General features: G+C 40.4%; 1 protein-coding gene across 4 annotated transcripts in view; it reads left to right on the top strand.

The window, feature by feature from the left end:
* Positions 1 to 18,605, top strand: part of EML5 (EMAP like 5) — a 299,416-nt gene that overhangs the window by 85,505 nt on the left and 195,306 nt on the right. For all 4 annotated transcript variants that reach the window (XM_043547824.1, XM_007055929.4, XM_043547826.1 and 1 more), the window contains exon 6: positions 12,019 to 12,154. In XM_043547824.1, the coding sequence (XP_043403759.1) occupies positions 12,019 to 12,154 (136 nt within the window). The remainder of the gene's footprint in view (positions 1 to 12,018; positions 12,155 to 18,605) is intronic.

The raw sequence follows: 18,605 nt of genomic DNA, 5'->3' as shown, positions 1-18,605 counted from the left end.
TACCTATTTCCTTTGGTTGCACACGTGGAGAGTCTCAGACCCAGTTTTCTTCATATCACAGTCATAGCTCTGTGACACTCCTCAAACTACTCCCCAGGTCTCCTCATATCACAAACACACCTATGCCAACTTGCCACATCTACTGACTCCAACGTTCAATACAGCTGCACCTAAAACACTGAAAGCAGCTGGAATATATGCAGATGATTCCCAGTGGCTCTTGCCAGCTCCGGGGAGGCAGGGGCAGAGCTAAGGTTGCATGGGCATTTACATTAACTTTGTATTTCCTGGTTTTGCCGAACTTGATTTTTGGAAGGGCATGAACTGTCTGTCACTAGGCAACTTTAACTCTGCATTAACTAAGTTTTTTTTCCATTTAATATACCAATACCTGCAGTCTGGGTAACATGCAAGAAGAATTGGAAAGTCTCACTGATGAGAAGAAATTTGATATAGTTGGCGTTACTGAAACTTGGTGGAACGATTTGCATGACTGGAATGTTAAAACCACTGGTTAGAACGTGTTCAGGAAGGATAGAATAAGAAAAAGGGGAGGGTGGAATTGGGTGGCATCTGACATTAAAGATCCATTACCTTCTTTTAGAATTACTGCTAACTCAGAAATGCAGATCTTGAATGCATGTGAAGCAAAGCGCTAACTATAAAGCCTAGCAGGGGGTACTAGCGGTGCGTGTTACAACCACCAAATCAAACCAGAGAACAGGATCAATTACTCCAGCACCTACCTTTAATGTATAGAAAGTAAACATGTGATGTTATGGGTGGGGACTTCCATTTGGGAAACATATTATGGAGGTTTAATGCAGCCAATGGTAAAACATAATTAGCTTCTAAAAATATGGGTGATGGATTTTCTAACAAAAGGTATTGCACCCTACATGAGATAATTCTATTTTGGATTTTGTATGATGGATAAGATGAATTAATCATGATACTAGAAGCTGGTGGTTGCTCAGGGAACAGTGATCATAAGCTGATTACATTTAATATGGCATTTTTACCAGAATGCTTACCTAAATGTGCCATGCTTCTTAGTGTGATAGAGCAGGCAAAAGTCTTTCGTTGCTGCCCATGATGACAATTTTTCTTCTGTGAAATCGTTGGAGTCATAACCCTACAAACTGTGGTCGCTATTGAAGTTGCCAACATAGATGGCGGGGTGGCTTGCAGGTGGCCACACTGTAGAAGGCCAGTTCATTAATGGGAGTTTACAGACATTCACTACAGTCAAGTCTCTGACCTTGATGGTGATGGAATTAAGGGACATGTTTGGGAGGACCTGAGTATGTTCTTCAAGTCATCTTTGACATGGGTTGACTGCTGAGACAAGGATGTATCCATTGATCTCTCTGGTGGCTTTCTCGCTCGATGTGTGTTTCCTGCAGTGCAAAGATGTCAAATTCATCTGTTTGTAGGATCTTTGTGAGGTAGTTGCATTTTGCGCTGGATAAACCCTCAATGTTTAACTGCATTATATGCAGTGAAGGGTTGGCATCCGGTTTGACTTAGAAGGGGCTGTTTTTAGAAGGGGCTTTTCTGGTTAGGAGGCCTTTTCAGGACATTCTGTCACCAATTTTACATTAATTGTGCTTACTCCTGTAGCAGGTTATCATCCCTCCCCCCTATGCTATATGCCTGACCTTTTCTTTGTCGCAGGATGATAATGGCAACTTTGTCATCAGAGACTCTACACATGTGAAATCAAAGGAAATAAGTACACGTGTACTTTGAGGTTCCAGTCTTGATGACTGTCCCAACAGACTACACAGACCCATTGTGATATAGGTCAATCTCCAGATCCCACTATTTTGCTCCATCCTGAAGCCACAGTGTGGAACTTTCAGAAAGCAGTATAATAGAGAAATCTCTGATGTGGATCCCTCCGACCCCTGCCAATTATCATCACTTGGTTAGCCTTATAACAGCTGTCAAAGTCAGTATTCCCAGAGGATACAGAAAGGCTTTCACTCCCTGCTGGATACTAGAGAGTGAAGAACTTCTTTGGCAGTATACGGCAAATGGACAACCAGATACAGCAAAAACTTTGTTCGATTCTTTGGACTCGTCAAAGAATGCAAAGATAGTGCGACACTTTGAAGGCCCTTGACCTCACAAAGTCAAGTTGAAAGGTCTGGTATCTCCTCCATGCCCTTGGTGGAGTGACGCCTGCAATCTATAAATCTCCGCAGGTGAGCCCAGATGCCATAGCGTGGCAACTAATTGCCAACTCAATTGACAAAAGCACCATAAAGTCAGTAAAGAACTCTATAATGCCCTCAATTGATGCCAAACATTTTCCCAATTTTCTGTGCCCAATTCAGTGGAGGAGGTGGACAGTGGCCTCACTCAAATAAAGACTGGAAAAGCAGCAGGTCTTGATGGCGTATTCCCTGTGGTCCTAAAGCATTTGGGCCAAATAATGAGAAAATGGCTAGCTGCTCTCTCTACCAACATCCACTCCTCAGGGAGAATAGCAAAAGAATGGAAAGGAGCAAAAATTATAGCTGTTCTCAAACCAGGAAAAGAGGCAGCTAATGCAAAAAGTTATTGACCTATAATGCTTCTTAGTGGCTGCAATAAGCTATTGGAGCAGCTTCTGCTTTGCAGAATGAAGCCATTAGTGGAGGAACTGGTCCCCCAAAGAACAAGCTGGTTTCATAATAGGCAGAAACTGTAGTAACCAAGTCGTTGTGTTGACCAGCTATAGAGAAGCTGGCTACCAATGGCAACTTAAAACAGCAACAATATATATCAATTTTAATTCCACATACAATACAGTATGGCAGAAAGGACTTCTACTGAAACTTGCAATAGCCATGCTCTGTTGCCCTAGAATTAGGCTCATCATTGAAATGCTGAACAATCTCAGATTCACGGTGTATCTTGGTGATGCTATCAGCAGCCTGCAAAGACTGAACAACGGACTCCTGCAAGGGTCCGTTTTAGTTCTAGCACTTTTCAACTATCTATCAGCAATTATTCCACCAACATCCTCCCACAAGTTCATGTACTTGGATGACATTGCGCTGGCTTCTCAGACTTCCTCATTTGAAACCTCAGAAAAGGTTCTAGAACAGGACTTACAAACACTAGAAACCTATTTCAGGGCATGTTGGTTAAAGCCAAATGCCTCAAAAGCAGGGGTCTCAGCTTTTCATCTGAATAATACCCAGGCCAAGAAGACATTAAACATCAGTTTCTGTGGGTCATCATTGATACATGGTCATAATCCAAGGTACCGGTGATAACGCTGGACCGCATGCTCAGCTTCCATCTCCACCTTGAACCAACCAAAAGGAAAACAAAGACCAGGGTCAACATCATACAGAAGATTTGAGGAACATCTTGGGGAAGCGACACCTGCACACTCTGAACATGGACACTAGCCCTAGTCCATTCCATAGTGGAACAGTGTGCACCAGTTTTGGAGTGGAAGTCCACACACCATTTTAGTGGATACTGAAATTAACAAAGCTCTTTGCATAATTAGTGGCACCCTCATATCAATACCAGTTCCATGGCTATTGGTACTGGCTAACGTTGTGCCAGCAAATCTCCGAGAGGCTGTGACAGTTAAGGAAGATCATAGCAAATATCACACTAGCGGTCCCCCATGATCTGGAGCACCACCCTCACCACCAGCTAAAATCAAGAAAACCCTTCTGGTCTTGTGCCACAGCCCTCTTTGTGGAAGATAAGGACATTTGCAGAAGATGGTCTGAAGTCTGGGCGGCTACCGACATACCAAACAAAATCTAATTGATGACCCAACTGTGGAAGTGCCAGGCTTCTCCTTCCCACAGTGCATACGGACAGCTCTAAACCATATCCACATCTAACATGAAAGATGAGCATACTAACTCCATGGATAGAAAGTGAGGAAATCGCTGAACTGCAACTGTGGCATGGTACAAGCTGTCGGACACATCACGGACGATTGCCCAGTCTATACTCATGCTGGAGTTGTCACAGCCATTCACATAGCTACCCCTTGTGCTCTCGTCTGGATAAGAGACCTTAAGATCCAACTGTAGTCACGCTGTTTCTTTCACTGTTCTACTGTTGCCATATGAAAGAAGATGATTTAACATGGCAAACAGAGGACAATCGCAACGAAAAATATATATGCCTGGTGCTTCAAAGGGGCTAATTTCCCAATGCTCAAGAAAATTGAGTGACATTGTTTGGGAGAAAAAAATTAGACTGAAAATTGGGACTATTTAAAGAAGAATATATTAGATGATCAAAAATCCATGATTCTACAATGAAGGAGGATGACAACTTTGGCTAAAAGCCCATCCTATTTCAATGAAGTTAAGGCACCAATTGAAAATTAAAAAGCGTTATATAAAAATAGAAAAATGGGCAAATAGGTAGCAATTGATAAGAATTAGAAGTTATGAAGTGCAGAAAATTGATAAGGGAAGCTAAAGACATCAGGGAAAATCCAAGGCTGGCAGAGCTAAAGACAAGAAGAAGGATTTTAAAAAACGTATCAGGAACAAAAGAAATTCTAGCAATGGTATGGGCCCATTACTAGATGGAGATGGTAAAACTGTTAATAATGAAGCAGAAAAGGCAGAAGTGTTCAGTAAATATTTCTGTTCTATATGTGTGAAGAAGCAAGATGATGAACTCATTATTTGAGGATATTAAAGTACTTTCCAGGCTATTACTAACTGAGGAGGATGTTAGACAACATCAACTAGGGATAAACATTTTAAAATCAGCAGGCCCAGATAACTTGCACCCAAGAGTCCTAAAAGAGTTGTCTGAAGAGATATCTGGACCAATCATAAGATTTATTAAAAATTAAAATATTGGGGAAATTGTAAAAGACTAGAAGAGAGTGTTGTGCCAATATTCAAAAAGGACAAGCTGGATAACCAGGATAACTACAGGCTGGTAAACCTGACCCTTGATCCTGGGCAAAATACTGGAAAAAGTTGATATGTGATTCAGGTCATAAGAAATATAGTATAGGAATACAATTAATGCCAGTCAACATGGTTTTATGGAAAATAGGTCTTTTAAACAAACTTGATTTCAATTTTTTATACAGGTAACTTGAGATATATATATATCCATATATATATCCAAGTATATATATATACTTAGACTTTTGTAAGGTGTTTGACTCAGTACCATGTGAACCTTGATTTAAAAATTAGTATGATATAATATCATTAGAGCAGCTGTTAAAATGATTAAAAACAGATCTAACTAAAAGATCTCAAAAAATAGTTGTCAATGGGGAATCATTTTTGAATGGAGGTGTTTCTAGTGGGGTTATGCAAGGAGTGGTACTAGGCCTGATGCTATTCAATATTTTCATCGATGATCTGGAAGTAAACATAAAATCACTACATCATTTACAAATTATAACAGCAAAAACTGGTGAAATGATAAATAATGGAGAAGACAGGGAAATCATACTGAGTGATCTGGATCATTGGTAAGCTTTGCCTATTCAAACAAAATGTGCTTTATTATAGCCAAATGCAAAGTTATACATCTAGAAACAAGGAATGCAGGCCATGCCTACAGAATGGGGGACTCTAGCTTGGAAAGCAGTGACTTTGAAAATGATTTAGGGGTTATAATGCATGAGTAACTGAAAATAAGCTCTCAAGAAGCTAGGAAGAGAACTGCAGCGGGCTGAGAATGGATGAGCAGGAAGGAATGTAACAGCAGGTGGGGGTTGGAGAACTAAATTTATTTGGAACAGGAGCGGAAAGGGTGGGTAAGAGATGGAACTGACCAGGAGTTTGAGAGGGAAGGCATCAGCAGGAGGGGCAAAGAGCTGAACGGGGAAAGAAGACAAAGAGATATACAAACACACATTGGTAGCACTTCAGGAGCTTAGTCATAGATGGTAGATCTGATACAGGAAAATTAACACTAAAGCCATTAACCAAAAAAACTTATCAAAGCACACTACTGTGTCATTAGAAAGACTAGGCTATAGAAAGTTCTTAGTTGCAGTGTTTTATGGATAGTAATTGAGAAATGATCTATGAATTTCAAACCCTTTATACGTTCATATTAATGTGTAATAAACTATATGATATATTATTTAAAACAAAAAAATATCACTCTATATTTTAAAGACTATTGCATACTATGGTTGAACTTTGCACAGTAAGTTCAGATGCTTTCTTAATAGCTGAATAATTTATTTTGGGATATGCTTTCAGAGGTGAATATTAAAGTTGTGTGGACTGATGCCAGAGGCTGAGGTTAAATAACAGGCACCCAAGCATCATGCACCCATGGTGGTATGCTGAGCTTTAATTAAATATAGATGGAAACAATAATTTAAATGAATGTTTTAAAGCTGGTCTTGTTGGCCAACACAGTTTGTCACCCAGAGTTTTGTTCCTATTGGACTGGCTAATTATGAATTCAAACAACACTGACCTACATTTATAGTGTAAATATATAAGAAAATGCTTAATTATTTTTAGATTTCTATAGTGAAATACACTCCTTTCACATGTCATGGAACACATTTCCACAATATAATAAAACTTTGAGAGAATTTTTTTATTCTTTCAAGGCAGAAGTTAACAATGACATTCCCTAGAAAAAATACTCACTGTCCTCACCAACTTTCATTCATAAAAATGCTTTAGAAAAGATATTGGCTTTGTACTAGCCTGAAGGTGAACCAATTTGGGCTTTGCTGGGCAAGTAAAGGGAGTGAATTCCAGAGTCAATGGCCTTCCAATGGGAATTTGCTTCCCCGAGACTGCTGCAGGGGGGGACAGTTACCTCAGGTGTTATAGCTGATGTCGACTTGTGCAGGACATAAGTGGGAGGGAGAGGCAATACCTCATACAGTCAAGGCTGAATCCCCACTCTGTTACTCCAAGTGCAGGAAGTGGGGCACCGCAATGATTTTAAAAATTAATACTTGCCACTTCAAGCTTGTATTAAACTTGTATTAAAGCTTTTCTCTGACCTTGGCTTGGTAAACGCTGCCACCACCCAAATGAAAAAAAAAACACCCTTTGAACACAAGGGTGCACTTGGGAATTCATCCCTGAGGGGTACCCTCAAGCCCTTTCATCCCCACTCCGGAGAAGAGCTGAGAAAGGAAACAAAGGAAATTAGCTGTGGCTATCAGCTAATCAAACAACATGCACAAACCCCTTAGGACACCAATCCTGTTCTTAAAAAAGGTAAATTTTATTAAAAACAAAAAGGAAAACAATCCATCTGGAACTTAGGCATTTTGCTAGAGTTTAAAAGAAACAATTACAAAAATTAAGCCCCCGAAATAGCTTTCTTGAGGGTTCAGCTTAAAGGTTACAAGCAAATAAAAGACCTGGGGTTAGCACAGAGGAGATCCACAAGTCTTGAAAAATAAACAGAAATAAACTTGATCGAGTCTGGCTAAAGATTCTGATCTACTTACACATTTGGAGGTTCAGATAAGTAGTTCTAGGTATAATCTGATATTTATGATCATACCTGGCTTAAAGTTGCTTACAGCATTGCTGCTCTGTCCCTCCAGCCTCTTTCACAAATTTAAAAGTTCTAGCCTTCCCATTTACTCTTTTGGTCAGGTACCCCCTCCTTTTCTTTTACCTGTGGGCTTGTTAACCCTTTACAGGTAAAGCAAGCCGAGAACAGACACCAGGAGGGATTTTACAGATAGCTGGCTGGCTGGGTGTTCATAAATGGGGGCTATCCCCCCCCATTCATTTATCACATATGTTTTTATAGATCAGTGTCTATGCTTTGAATTGTACCTGCATGTGAAAAGGGAAGCCACTGCTGTTCTTGGGGAACTGGTGTAATATGTTTAGTTTTCCAGTACAACTTAATAGGTGGGCAGTTGCATCTTGCACATGCTTTCCACATGATCTTTCAAGCATAGCCCTAATTAGAGCTAATCCAATGTAGAAATTGCATAGGCAGGACTATTACGGTGAATAAGGTGGCGCGAGGGTGTCACAGGTAGGTTTTAGAACCATTTCCATGCTTTGGTTATTTTTAAGTGTTCGTCTGGTTTTACTTTTGTTTGCTTGTAACTTAGTGTTTAAAATATATTTTAAAAAATAGAGATAAGGTAAAAATTTAAAGGCTCTTAAGTGACTTAGGAGCAATACATATTTGAAAATGGAATTAAATGGAATCTAAATTCCTAAGTGACTGAGTCACTTTTGAAAATGATTTTTGGATCAATAAAATCGAAGCTCCTGGCCCCCCCCCCCCCCCAAAAAATCAGGATTAGGTACAATATATTAGGCAGCTGTGTTGTATTTATCTTTATTTCAATATTGGTTATACCAGTCATGCCTTTTTCATAGAAGATTAGGGTTGGAAGAGACCTCAGGAGGTCATCCAGTCCAACCCCCCTGCTCAAAGCAGGACCAACACCAACTAAATCATCCCAGCCAGGGCTTTGTCAAGAAGGGCCTTAAAAACCTCTAAGGATGGAGATTCCACCACCTCCCTCGGTAACCCATTCCAGTGCTTCACCACCCTCCTAGTGAAATAGTGTTTCCTAATATCCAACCTAGACCTCCCCCACTGCAACTTGAGACCATTGCTCCTTGTTCTGTCATCTGCTACCACTAAGAACAGCTGAGCTCCATCCTCTTTGGAACCCCCTTTAGGTAGTTGAAGGCTGTTATCAAATCCCCCCTCACTCTTCTCTTCTGCAGACTAAACAAGCCCAGTTCCCTCAGCCTCTCCTCGTAAGTCATGTGCTCCGGCCCCCTGATCATTTTTGTTGCCCTCCGCTGGATTCTCTCCAATCTGTCCACATCCTTTCTGTAGTGGGGGCCCAAAACTGGACACAATACTCCAGATGTGGCCTCACCAGTGCTGAATAGAGGGAATAATCACTTCCCTCGATCTGCTGGCAGTGCTCCTACTAATGCAGATCTATATTAGATATTAAATAGATATATATATTTTTAGGCAAACATTGCTTGACTTTTTGCCTAATTAACTGAAGGAGTAGACTAATGGCAACTAAAGCCCTGATCCAAACTCCAGTAAAGGTAGTGGAAGTCTTTCCATTGATATTTGCAGAGGTTAGAGGGAGTCCTAAGGCAAAAGGATGTGAAACTAAACTCTTTTTAGGTATAAGAAGCAGCAGCATTATGATCATCAGCATCAGGATGAAAGTAATATTTCAGAAATTCTCTCTACCTACTGAATATCAGCAAACACATTAATTCTACTGTTTTTTGAGTTAGGTAGGTAGTAAATGGCAAAATATCCCATTCAATCAAATCAAAGTGATAAATAATGACTGACTCATCAGTTCCACAGAATGATCTGGATCTCATGATAAACTGGGCTCACTTGAACAACATGTATTTTAGTGCAGCCAAATTCAGGGTCAGACACCTAGGACTATCCATACTTACAGTCCTGTGCAGCTGTGCCACTGTAGCACTTAGTGAAGATGTTACCTGCACTGGCGGGAGAGCTTCTCCCATTGGCATAGGTACTCACCTCCCTGAGAGGCAGTAGCTGTGTTGATGGGAGAAGCCTTCCCATCGACATAATGCTGTCTATACCAGGAGTTCAGTCGGTATAACTGCGTCATTCCTGAGCTCAACCAGAAGGTAAATAGTGGTGTCCCCAGGGGTCTGCTCTGGAACCAGTCCTATTCAACTTATTCATAAATGATCTGGAAAAAGGAGTAAACAGTGAAGTGGCAAAATTTGCAGATGATACAAAATTACTAAAGATAGTTAAGACCCAGGCAGATTGCGAAGAGCTACAAAAGGAACTCTCAAAACTGGGTGACTGGGCAACAAAATGGCAGATGAAATTTAATGTTGATAAATGCAAAGTAGTGCACATTGGAAAGCATAATCCCAACTATACATATAAAATGATGGGGTCTAAATTAGCTGTTACTACTCAAGAAAGAGATCTTGGAGTCATTGTGGATAGTTCTCTGAAAACATCCACTCAATGTGCAATGGCAGTCAAAAAAGCAAACAGAATGCTGGGAATAATTAAGAAAGGGATAAATAATAGGACAGAAAATATCATGTTGCATCTATATAAATCCATGGTACGCCCACATCTTGAATACTGTGTGCAGATGTGGTTGTCCTATCTCAAAAAAAGATATATTGGAATTGGAAAAGGTTCAGAAAAGGGCGACAAAAATGATTAGGGGTATGGAACGGCTTCCGTATGAGGAGAGATTAATAAGACTGTGACTTTTCAGCTTGGAAAAGAGATGGCTAAGGGGAGATGTATTATTGAGGTCTATAAAATCATGACTGGTGTAGAGAAAGTACAGTAACTCCTCACTTAAAGTTGTCCCGGTTAACGTTGTGTCGTTGTTACGTTGCTGATCAATTAGGGAACATGCTCATTTAAAGTTGTGCAATGCTCCCTTATAACATTGTTTGGCAGCCGCCTGCTTTATCCACTGCTTGCAGGAAGAGCAGCCTGTTGCAGCTAGCTGGTGGGGGCTTGGAAACAGGGTGGACTGGCAGCCCCCCCGTCAGCTCCCTTATCAGCTCCCCGCTTCCCTGAGTTCCCTGTGCGTCAACCGTCCAGCAGGCTATCAATTGCCAGCAGTTCAGCTGTCCCTCCCTACACTGCCATGTGCTGCTCCTGCCCTCTGTCTTGGAGCTGCTCCTGGGAGCTTCCTGCTTGCTGTGCAGGGGAGGGGAGAAGAGGGGAGCTAATGTCAGGGTGCCCCCCTACTCCTGCCACCCCGCTTACCACTTCTCCATATAGAGCAGGGTGGGGACAGGACAGGGCTCAGGACAGAGAGAGCTTGCTGGCCGCAGCTGCTATCTCGACTTCCTGATCTTTTTAAAGGTAATGTACTTAGAATGGTGTCAGCATACTTAAAGGGGCAATGCACATCTCTCTTTCTCTCCCACACACAGGGTGTGTGTCTCTGTCTGCTATGCTGTCTCCCCTCCCTCCATTCGTGCTGCCTTGTAGAGTGTGAGGCTACATTAACAACAATGTGTTAACCCTTGAGGGCTCAGCTGAATGCTAGCTCATCATTTAGCAGTAAGGCATTCCCTGGGAAATATCCCACCCTCTTCCACCCTCTAACTTCACCACCTCAACCAAGCTTCACAATCATCATTGCTGTGTACAGTATTAAATTGTTTGTTTAAAACTTATACTCTGTGTGTGTGTGTGTGTGTGTGTGTGTGTGTATATGTATGTGTGATATATAGTGTTTTTGTCTGGTGAAAAAAATTTCCCTGGAACCTAATCACCCCATTTACATTAATTCTTATGGGGAAATTGGATTCGCTTAACATCGTTTCGCTTAAAGTCGCAATTTTCAGGAACATAACTACAACGTTAAGTGAGGTGTTACTGTAGATAAGAAAGTGTTGTTTAGTATTTCTCATAACACAAGAACTAGAGGTCACCAAATGAAATTAATAGGCAGCAGGTTTAAAACAAATACAAGGAAGTATTTCTTCATACAGCCTGTGGAACTCCTTGCCAGAGGATGTTGTGAAAGCCAAGACCATAACAGGGTTCAAAAAAGAACTAGATAAATTCATAGAGGATAGGTCCATCAATAGCTATTAGCCAGGATGGGCAGGAAAGGTGTCCCTAGCCTCTGTTTTCCCTAGCTGGGAATGAGTGACAGGGGATGGATCACTTGATGATTACCTGTTCTGTTCATTCCCTCTGGGGCACCTCGCACTGGCCACTGTCGGAAAACAGGATACTGGGCTAGATGGACATTTGGTGTGACCCAGTAGGGCCATTCTTATGTTCTTATGAAGTTCTTTCTGTACCACTTTCAATTCCATTACAACACTGGGAGGAAATCCATAATACTAAAAATTGTTCTTTAATTATTACATGTATTCTGACTCTCAATTATAAAACATGTACTTGTATAATTTATGTTGCCTTCTATGACATAACAAAAGGGAAAATATTTCCTATCACTATGAAGAATAATTTTGCTTTGCATAATAATAACTGTAAACTGCATATTTTTAAACTTTTTTTTCTTGTTTTTAGGCAGGAATTTTCAGCATGAATGCATGTGAGGAAGGTTTTGCCACTGGTGGCAGGGATGGCTGTGTTCGTCTTTGGGATTTAAATTTTAAACCAATTACTGTGATTGATCTCAGGGAAACAGACCAGGGATATAAAGGTAAAATAGTCTTATAATTTTTGTTACACCATCAGAAAGGAAGTTCTTCATAGATTGACAAAGTAATATCTATTTAAAAAAAAGTTAATGGAAATGTTTTATAAATTTATATGTATATTAATATGAACAATTTATTTGCACTATAAGAATTAATAATTTGCACTTATATAATGGCCATTCATCTGGGGATCACTAAGCACTTCAAATATTCAATAAGACTCACAACAGTTCTGTGAAATAGTTACAGCACATAGAGCGAAAACTTTTCTTACTGCTGAGATGCAGCCACCCTTATGTTGTAACACAGCAGCTTTTTCACGGTATGCAGTAACACTGTATAACAATATAGGACAGGAAATGAGAACTAGTGTATTGCAGCAGAAATTGCAGAGGTCATTTTGATAGGCAGATTGCAACTAGCTGTGCTGAAATTTGGCTAACGATAATAGCACTTACGTATCCAGCACCGGTCAGACATAACCATGAAGGTGCCATATCATATGAAATAATTTCAAGTCCTCGGTTTTATGACACATTGAAAAGGAGGCACCTCCAGCAATATATTTGTTTCTTATATTGGCGTAAGATATTGATTCAATACCAACTCATGAAAAGAGTTCAGACATGCTGAAACATACCGTCACTTTCAGCAGCACTTCTGTTGCAGGCCTCTCAGCCAATTGCTGAAGCTGCTTGTTATTTTTTACAGTCGTGCAAGATCCCAGTACATTGAAGGATGATTTGAGCTAGCCAAATATATTAGTATCAATAAATAACTGCTCTCATATACAGTAAAATAAACATACTATTTTGAACTGTAATTAACGTGGCAACTCCACTAAGATTCTGAGATATCCTAACAAGATGGGTTGCGGTCCATTTAAAATGACCTGGAGTGGACAGTCAGTTTCTCGTTACTGAGACAGTTCAAGAAAAATAACTACCACAGTTAGGGTGGCCAACTTTCTAAGTAGTGAAAACTGGACACTGAGTGCCGGAACCTCCCCTGCCCCTTGGTCTACCTCTTTCCCTTGAGGCCCCGTCCCTACTCCTCTTCTCCTGCCTGCCCCGCCCCGCCGCTCGCTGCTTTCTCCACCATCCTGCCTCTGTCAGCTGAGCAGGGCTGTATGGGTGGAGGGGTGATTGGGCATGACATTGGCAAGACAGCCAGGCTCCAGAGGAAAGGGGTTGACTGGGGCGGGGCAGGGGAAGGAGAGCTGCGCTTCGGGGGTGGAGGGGTGAGTTAGGGCAGGATGGGGCAGGGACAGCCATGCTCCAGGGGTGGAGGTGTCAGTGGGGCAGGGAGAGACATGATCTGGGAGTGGAAGGGTGAGTGGGGCAGGGAGAGCTACGCTCGGGGCAGGACGTGGGAGCTGTTGGTACCTCTCTCTGCCGGAGCCATTCCTGAGTACTCCACTGTTCCTCCAAAAAAAAGAAAAGGAGTACTTGTGGCACCTTAGAGACTAACAAATTTATATGAGCATAAGCTTTCATGAGCTACAGCTCACTTCATCGGATGCAGTTCACAAAAGCTTTATGCTCAGATAAATTTGTTAGTCTCTAAGGTGCCACAAGTACTCCTTTTCTTTTTGCGGATACAGACTAACATGGCTGCTACTCTGAAACCTGTTTCTCCAGACTCCAATGGCAGCTGCTTCTCTTCCTGCCCGCCCGGTGGCAGAGACCAGTTACTGCAGGTAACCGGGCTTTTCGTGTCCAGTCAGTCGTGCTAACCAGATGTTGCCAGGTCCCTTTTCGACCAGAATCCTGGCAAATGTAATCAGAGTCTCTAAGCAAGAGCCAAATGTATTCAAATCTCTGCTTTTTCCCCTACTTCCTTTCCAGGGGAAAGGCAGGTATTTGGACAATAGCTTTTTTTTTTTTTTTTTTTTTGGATAAGGCTTTCTTTTGCTTCTTCTTCCCTTGTTTCAATCTAGCATTCAACAAGAGTAAGGGTTTCAGATATCTTAAATAAGACTAGCATCACCTGCAGAAATTACTGAAATTTCATTAGTGGAACTTTGTGAACGTGGTATTTAATGCAAAGATATTACAGCATAGATAAGGATACCTGCTCATATATCTTAAAGTTAAAAAAAAAAAGAAAAATAAAAATAAAAAGGAATTTACAAGTTCACAGAAAGTTTTATAATTTTTTCTTTCATTCGCCATTACTCTTATCCATAGGTTGAAAGGGCTACCACTGTTTGAAATGATTGCCAAGATTAACTCTTGCTATAGACTTTGAAAGTCTGATCAGCTAATATCCTGATACCTCTATCTAAAAGAAGACCATTTTATATCTTTCTACCTGTTCTCTTTCTAACTCTAACAATTCCTTCATTAATTTGTTCACTCCTTCTCTATCTAGTGCTTTTAAAACATGTTGTTTAATTATTTCTGATACCCACTTTATGTTATGGGATATGCCTCCAGGAATATTTGCTTCAAAATATTGTTTAGTTTTTTTTCAGTATTACTTATTATTACATCCTATAATAATGTATTAAGTTCTCATTTAAAGCCCAATCTGGGTTCCAAGTAATGTCTTTATTATTAGATTTTCACCTTTGAGTTAGAAACAGGTAATCTAATTTTAAGTATATTTGGTAAGAATTAATGAAAAAAGTATGGTTGTTCTCTTCTGTGTTTCCATCTCCAAGCTTTTGTTAACCCATTATTTCTAATTTGATTCTTAAGATATGTTTCAGTGCTCTGAGTTAGATTTTAAGTAGATCTGTATATTATTGAATCAATTTTAACATTAAAATTTTCTACTATTATCTCTCCTTTTGAAAACGCAACTAATATTCAAAATAATATGACAATTGTCTCTGAATTTCAGTTATCACTATTTTCCCTTCTAAAAAAACCTCTTATTAGAAAATATCTTCCCTCTTTTTCTCCCAGTGATTTCTCTAATTCAAGTGTTATTTTCATCTCTAACAAAATTACACATCTTTCTATTTTAGAAAAAGAAAAACGTAAGTAGTGCAGTAGTGACTTCTGTATTGAGGTCGCCAAACACTTCTTGTTGTCAATTGTCTCTTGTTAAATTTAAAAAAAAAATTTGGGGGGGGGCGAGGGGGAATTGAGAAAAAACTGTTTGGCCATTTTTAAGAATTAGGTTAGTGGCAAAGCTACATTTTAAAAATGTTAGAAAAATTTCTGTTTTTGAACAACTATAGCACATCTGTGATTTGCAACAAAGGCAAAATCTTGACATTTGGCAGAGTTGCATCTTGCTGGTAGTTGTAAAAATCTGTCCAGGATTTGGAAGAATTATAATCTGCAAAAAGTCACCATTTGTACATGCTCAGTAGAATTTATCAGTTTACCCCATAATTTTCTGAATGTTCCAACTGCACTGCATTTGCTCCCAGGCTTCACTGAGCTTTCTGTATTGTTCTGAGGCAGCCACACAGACCTGAACTTCTGGATGGATCCTGCTGCAGGCCTTTTTGCTCCTGCTTTCCCTCATTAAAAGTCACATTCACCTCGAGGAAAGTGCATTGGGTTGGGCACTAGGAGACAGTGAATATAAGTCTCACCACTCCTATTGAGAAGTTTTAATAATTCTGTGCTCTTCAAAGCCCTTATTATTGAGGGTTTTTCATCCCCTCATCCAATTCATTTGGATGTTCAAAAGCAGAATTAAGTATTTCTGCCACTTTTCATTTCCAACATTCTTAAAATTGTTGTTTTGCTGCTGTTTAGTCTCTAAGGTGCTTTAGTGTACAATAGCGGGGGTGTAAATTTTACTTTGCACCAGCATGTTGCACACTAACTGGCCCATGTGGACCCTACTGGTATGCACTAAAAGTTCCCTACTGTGCGATAATGTTATTGTTTGAAACAGGACTACATTAACACACACTGAAGAACTTCTGGTGTGCTAGGATCAACATGGTCCAGGCCAATTAGTGTGGGCAATGTTGATGTGCATTACAATTTATACCTCAGCTGGTGCAGACTAAGTTACTGTGTAGACAAGCCCTACTTCATCAAGTGTACCAAGATGATTGTGTTGTCAACTTTCACCTTTTTTATCTGGCTAAAACTCTTGTCTTCCACAAGCATCTGACTATTCCCAAAGGCTAATTTAAAGATATCCTACTTCACAAAATGACTCTTTGGTTATATTACATTTTCCAATTGACATCAGATAATCTCGTATTTGTTAGCTTATTATATACAACAAAGAAGTTTTATTTTTAAATTCAAAGAGTGGTTTACCAACAACACAACTAACCACCAAAACACTTTTAAGAGCTTTCCAGGGGTGGGTGTTAGACAGATTTCCCCTAGTTTGTTCTTTGCTGTTTTTCCCTGTCATTTCCAAAACAGTAGCAGTAATAACAGAAGCTATTGAGCCCAATTATATTCTCCGTGTTGGGAAAATATGTGGGAGGAGCCCTTGGGTGAGGTTGGAAAACTCCACAATATTCCATTTGTGGAATTTCCTCTAGATATTTTTATTAAGTTGGAGGGTGGGGCCTCTCTCCCACTTATCTTCCTCTCTCAACTTGCCTCCCGGAAGAAGCAGGCCATCTAGACCTGAGTCCTGAGCATCCCCTAAAGAGAACTCCATGCAGAGGGTACATAGTTTATTTTTTGTGTGCTTGCACATGTCCATTTCACTTTAGGTGTGTGCATGCCAGTGCACCGCAGTTAGAGAACTTTTTTTCTCAGAGCACTACCTATTGGGATAGTGCCTGCACCCTCTGCACACTCATGCTGCTAACTAAGGGTATAAAGGGGAAAATCCCCTTCAGTTCCTTTTTACTGTTCATAGTTGGTAATGGGAGAATGTGTGTGCTTGTCACGCTTTTCCCCTTCTCTTAGAGAAATTGTTTTTAGTTTCTATTGTACATAGTTTATTAGTTGATTATAGTGATAGCTTATGGTACTTGTTTTAGAAATTTGTCTAGTTTTTATATATATATATATATAAAATATTCTTCAGGCTTAAAGCTCAGTACAGGAGTGTGCCTAAATCCCCAGGATTTAAACTCTATTCTGACTGTAACATACCTATACCAGTTATCAACCCTCATTCCAGATGTTTAAAGTATTTAGGAGAGGGTCATGTAAGGCAGAAGTGCCATCTCTGTAAAGGGTTTAAGACCAGGGCCAAGAAGTTGAGGTAAGTTCATTTTCACCATATCCTGATAGAGGCAGCTTTGCACCCTCACTCGGAACCCAGCCTCTCGGTACATGGGGGTTCACATTCTACTCTATCTCAAAGTGCACTGCTGGACTTGGAGGGATCCCTCATCAAAGGGAACCAGACAGAAGGCATTCTCCTTCTTTGGTACTGTGTAAACAACAGAAGATGGATACTTTGAATGCCCCTAGCCAGAAGAAGCCCAATTCCTTTTTGAGAGCCAGGTCACTGACAGAGACTCACAGAAAAAAGTCTGGTACTGAGTTTAGAAATAAGCCAGCCCTAGCTAAACATTCCCCAGTGTCACATTTGTTGTTTACCAATGTCAAGTTGTTGCTTCTGGCACCATTTTCAGTACCATTGAGACTGACTCTATTGCCGGGACCTTTAACAGCTTTGATTTCATCTGCGGTGCACACTGTGCTCTTGGCACAACAACACCTGAGACCTATGTTGCAGTCAGGGACCTTCTTTCCCTCTCAGTTTTAGATTCATTGCTGATGTGGGAGGAGTTTCATTAGTATCCCATTACAGAAGGACTAGAGCCTCTCCTGGTTCCTCTTCATACAAATCAAAATCTCGGTACCATCATTCTTATAGGAGCAGGTCCAGGGACAGGATGTCTTGCAGCTGGTCCCTGGTACCATATCAGGTCCAACAGTGGTATTTTTGGAAATTCTTGTGGGACTCTAGGACTCTAGGTCCTCATTGCCTAGACCATGTGTCACTGTGCCTCAGTGGGTCACAACTGAGAATACCAAATTCAGAACATGCTGCTGAGAAATAGGACAGATACACCCCAAAACTGGTGATCTTTCTTCCATAAGACAAACCAATCCAGCAACAAAATTAAACTTCTGTCTTACCACACTGGCTAACAAGAGGTCAGAAATGCAACCTCCTTAGGTATTCCAGTCCTGGATTCAACACCCAGACACTAGACTTAATGATTAGTGCTTATTTAAAACCAATTTAATCAATCAAAGGGTTCTTCTGATCCCAAAGGACCAGCCACATACCCAGGTCAATATATAACTCAGATCTTACCCATTAATCACGCTATTGCCAATCCTTTAGTATCTAATATCTAAAGGTTTATTTATAAAAAGAAAGAAAGAGGTGAGAGTTAAAATTGGTTAAAGGAATCAAATACATACAATAATTACAAGGTCCTTGGATCAGGCTTGAAGCAGTGATGAAATAAACTGCTTGGCTTAAATCAAGTCTCTGGTTGCTCCCAAATGATTGGAAGGTCCTCAGTCCCATGTAGTCTCTGCCAGCTCC

The sequence above is a fragment of the Chelonia mydas genome, chromosome 6 (genome assembly GCF_015237465.2).
Source record: "Chelonia mydas isolate rCheMyd1 chromosome 6, rCheMyd1.pri.v2, whole genome shotgun sequence".
Classification (NCBI taxonomy): domain Eukaryota; kingdom Metazoa; phylum Chordata; order Testudines; family Cheloniidae; genus Chelonia; species Chelonia mydas.
The sequence above is the reverse complement of the archived record's forward strand: the minus strand, read 5'-3'. Positions and strand labels throughout refer to the sequence as shown.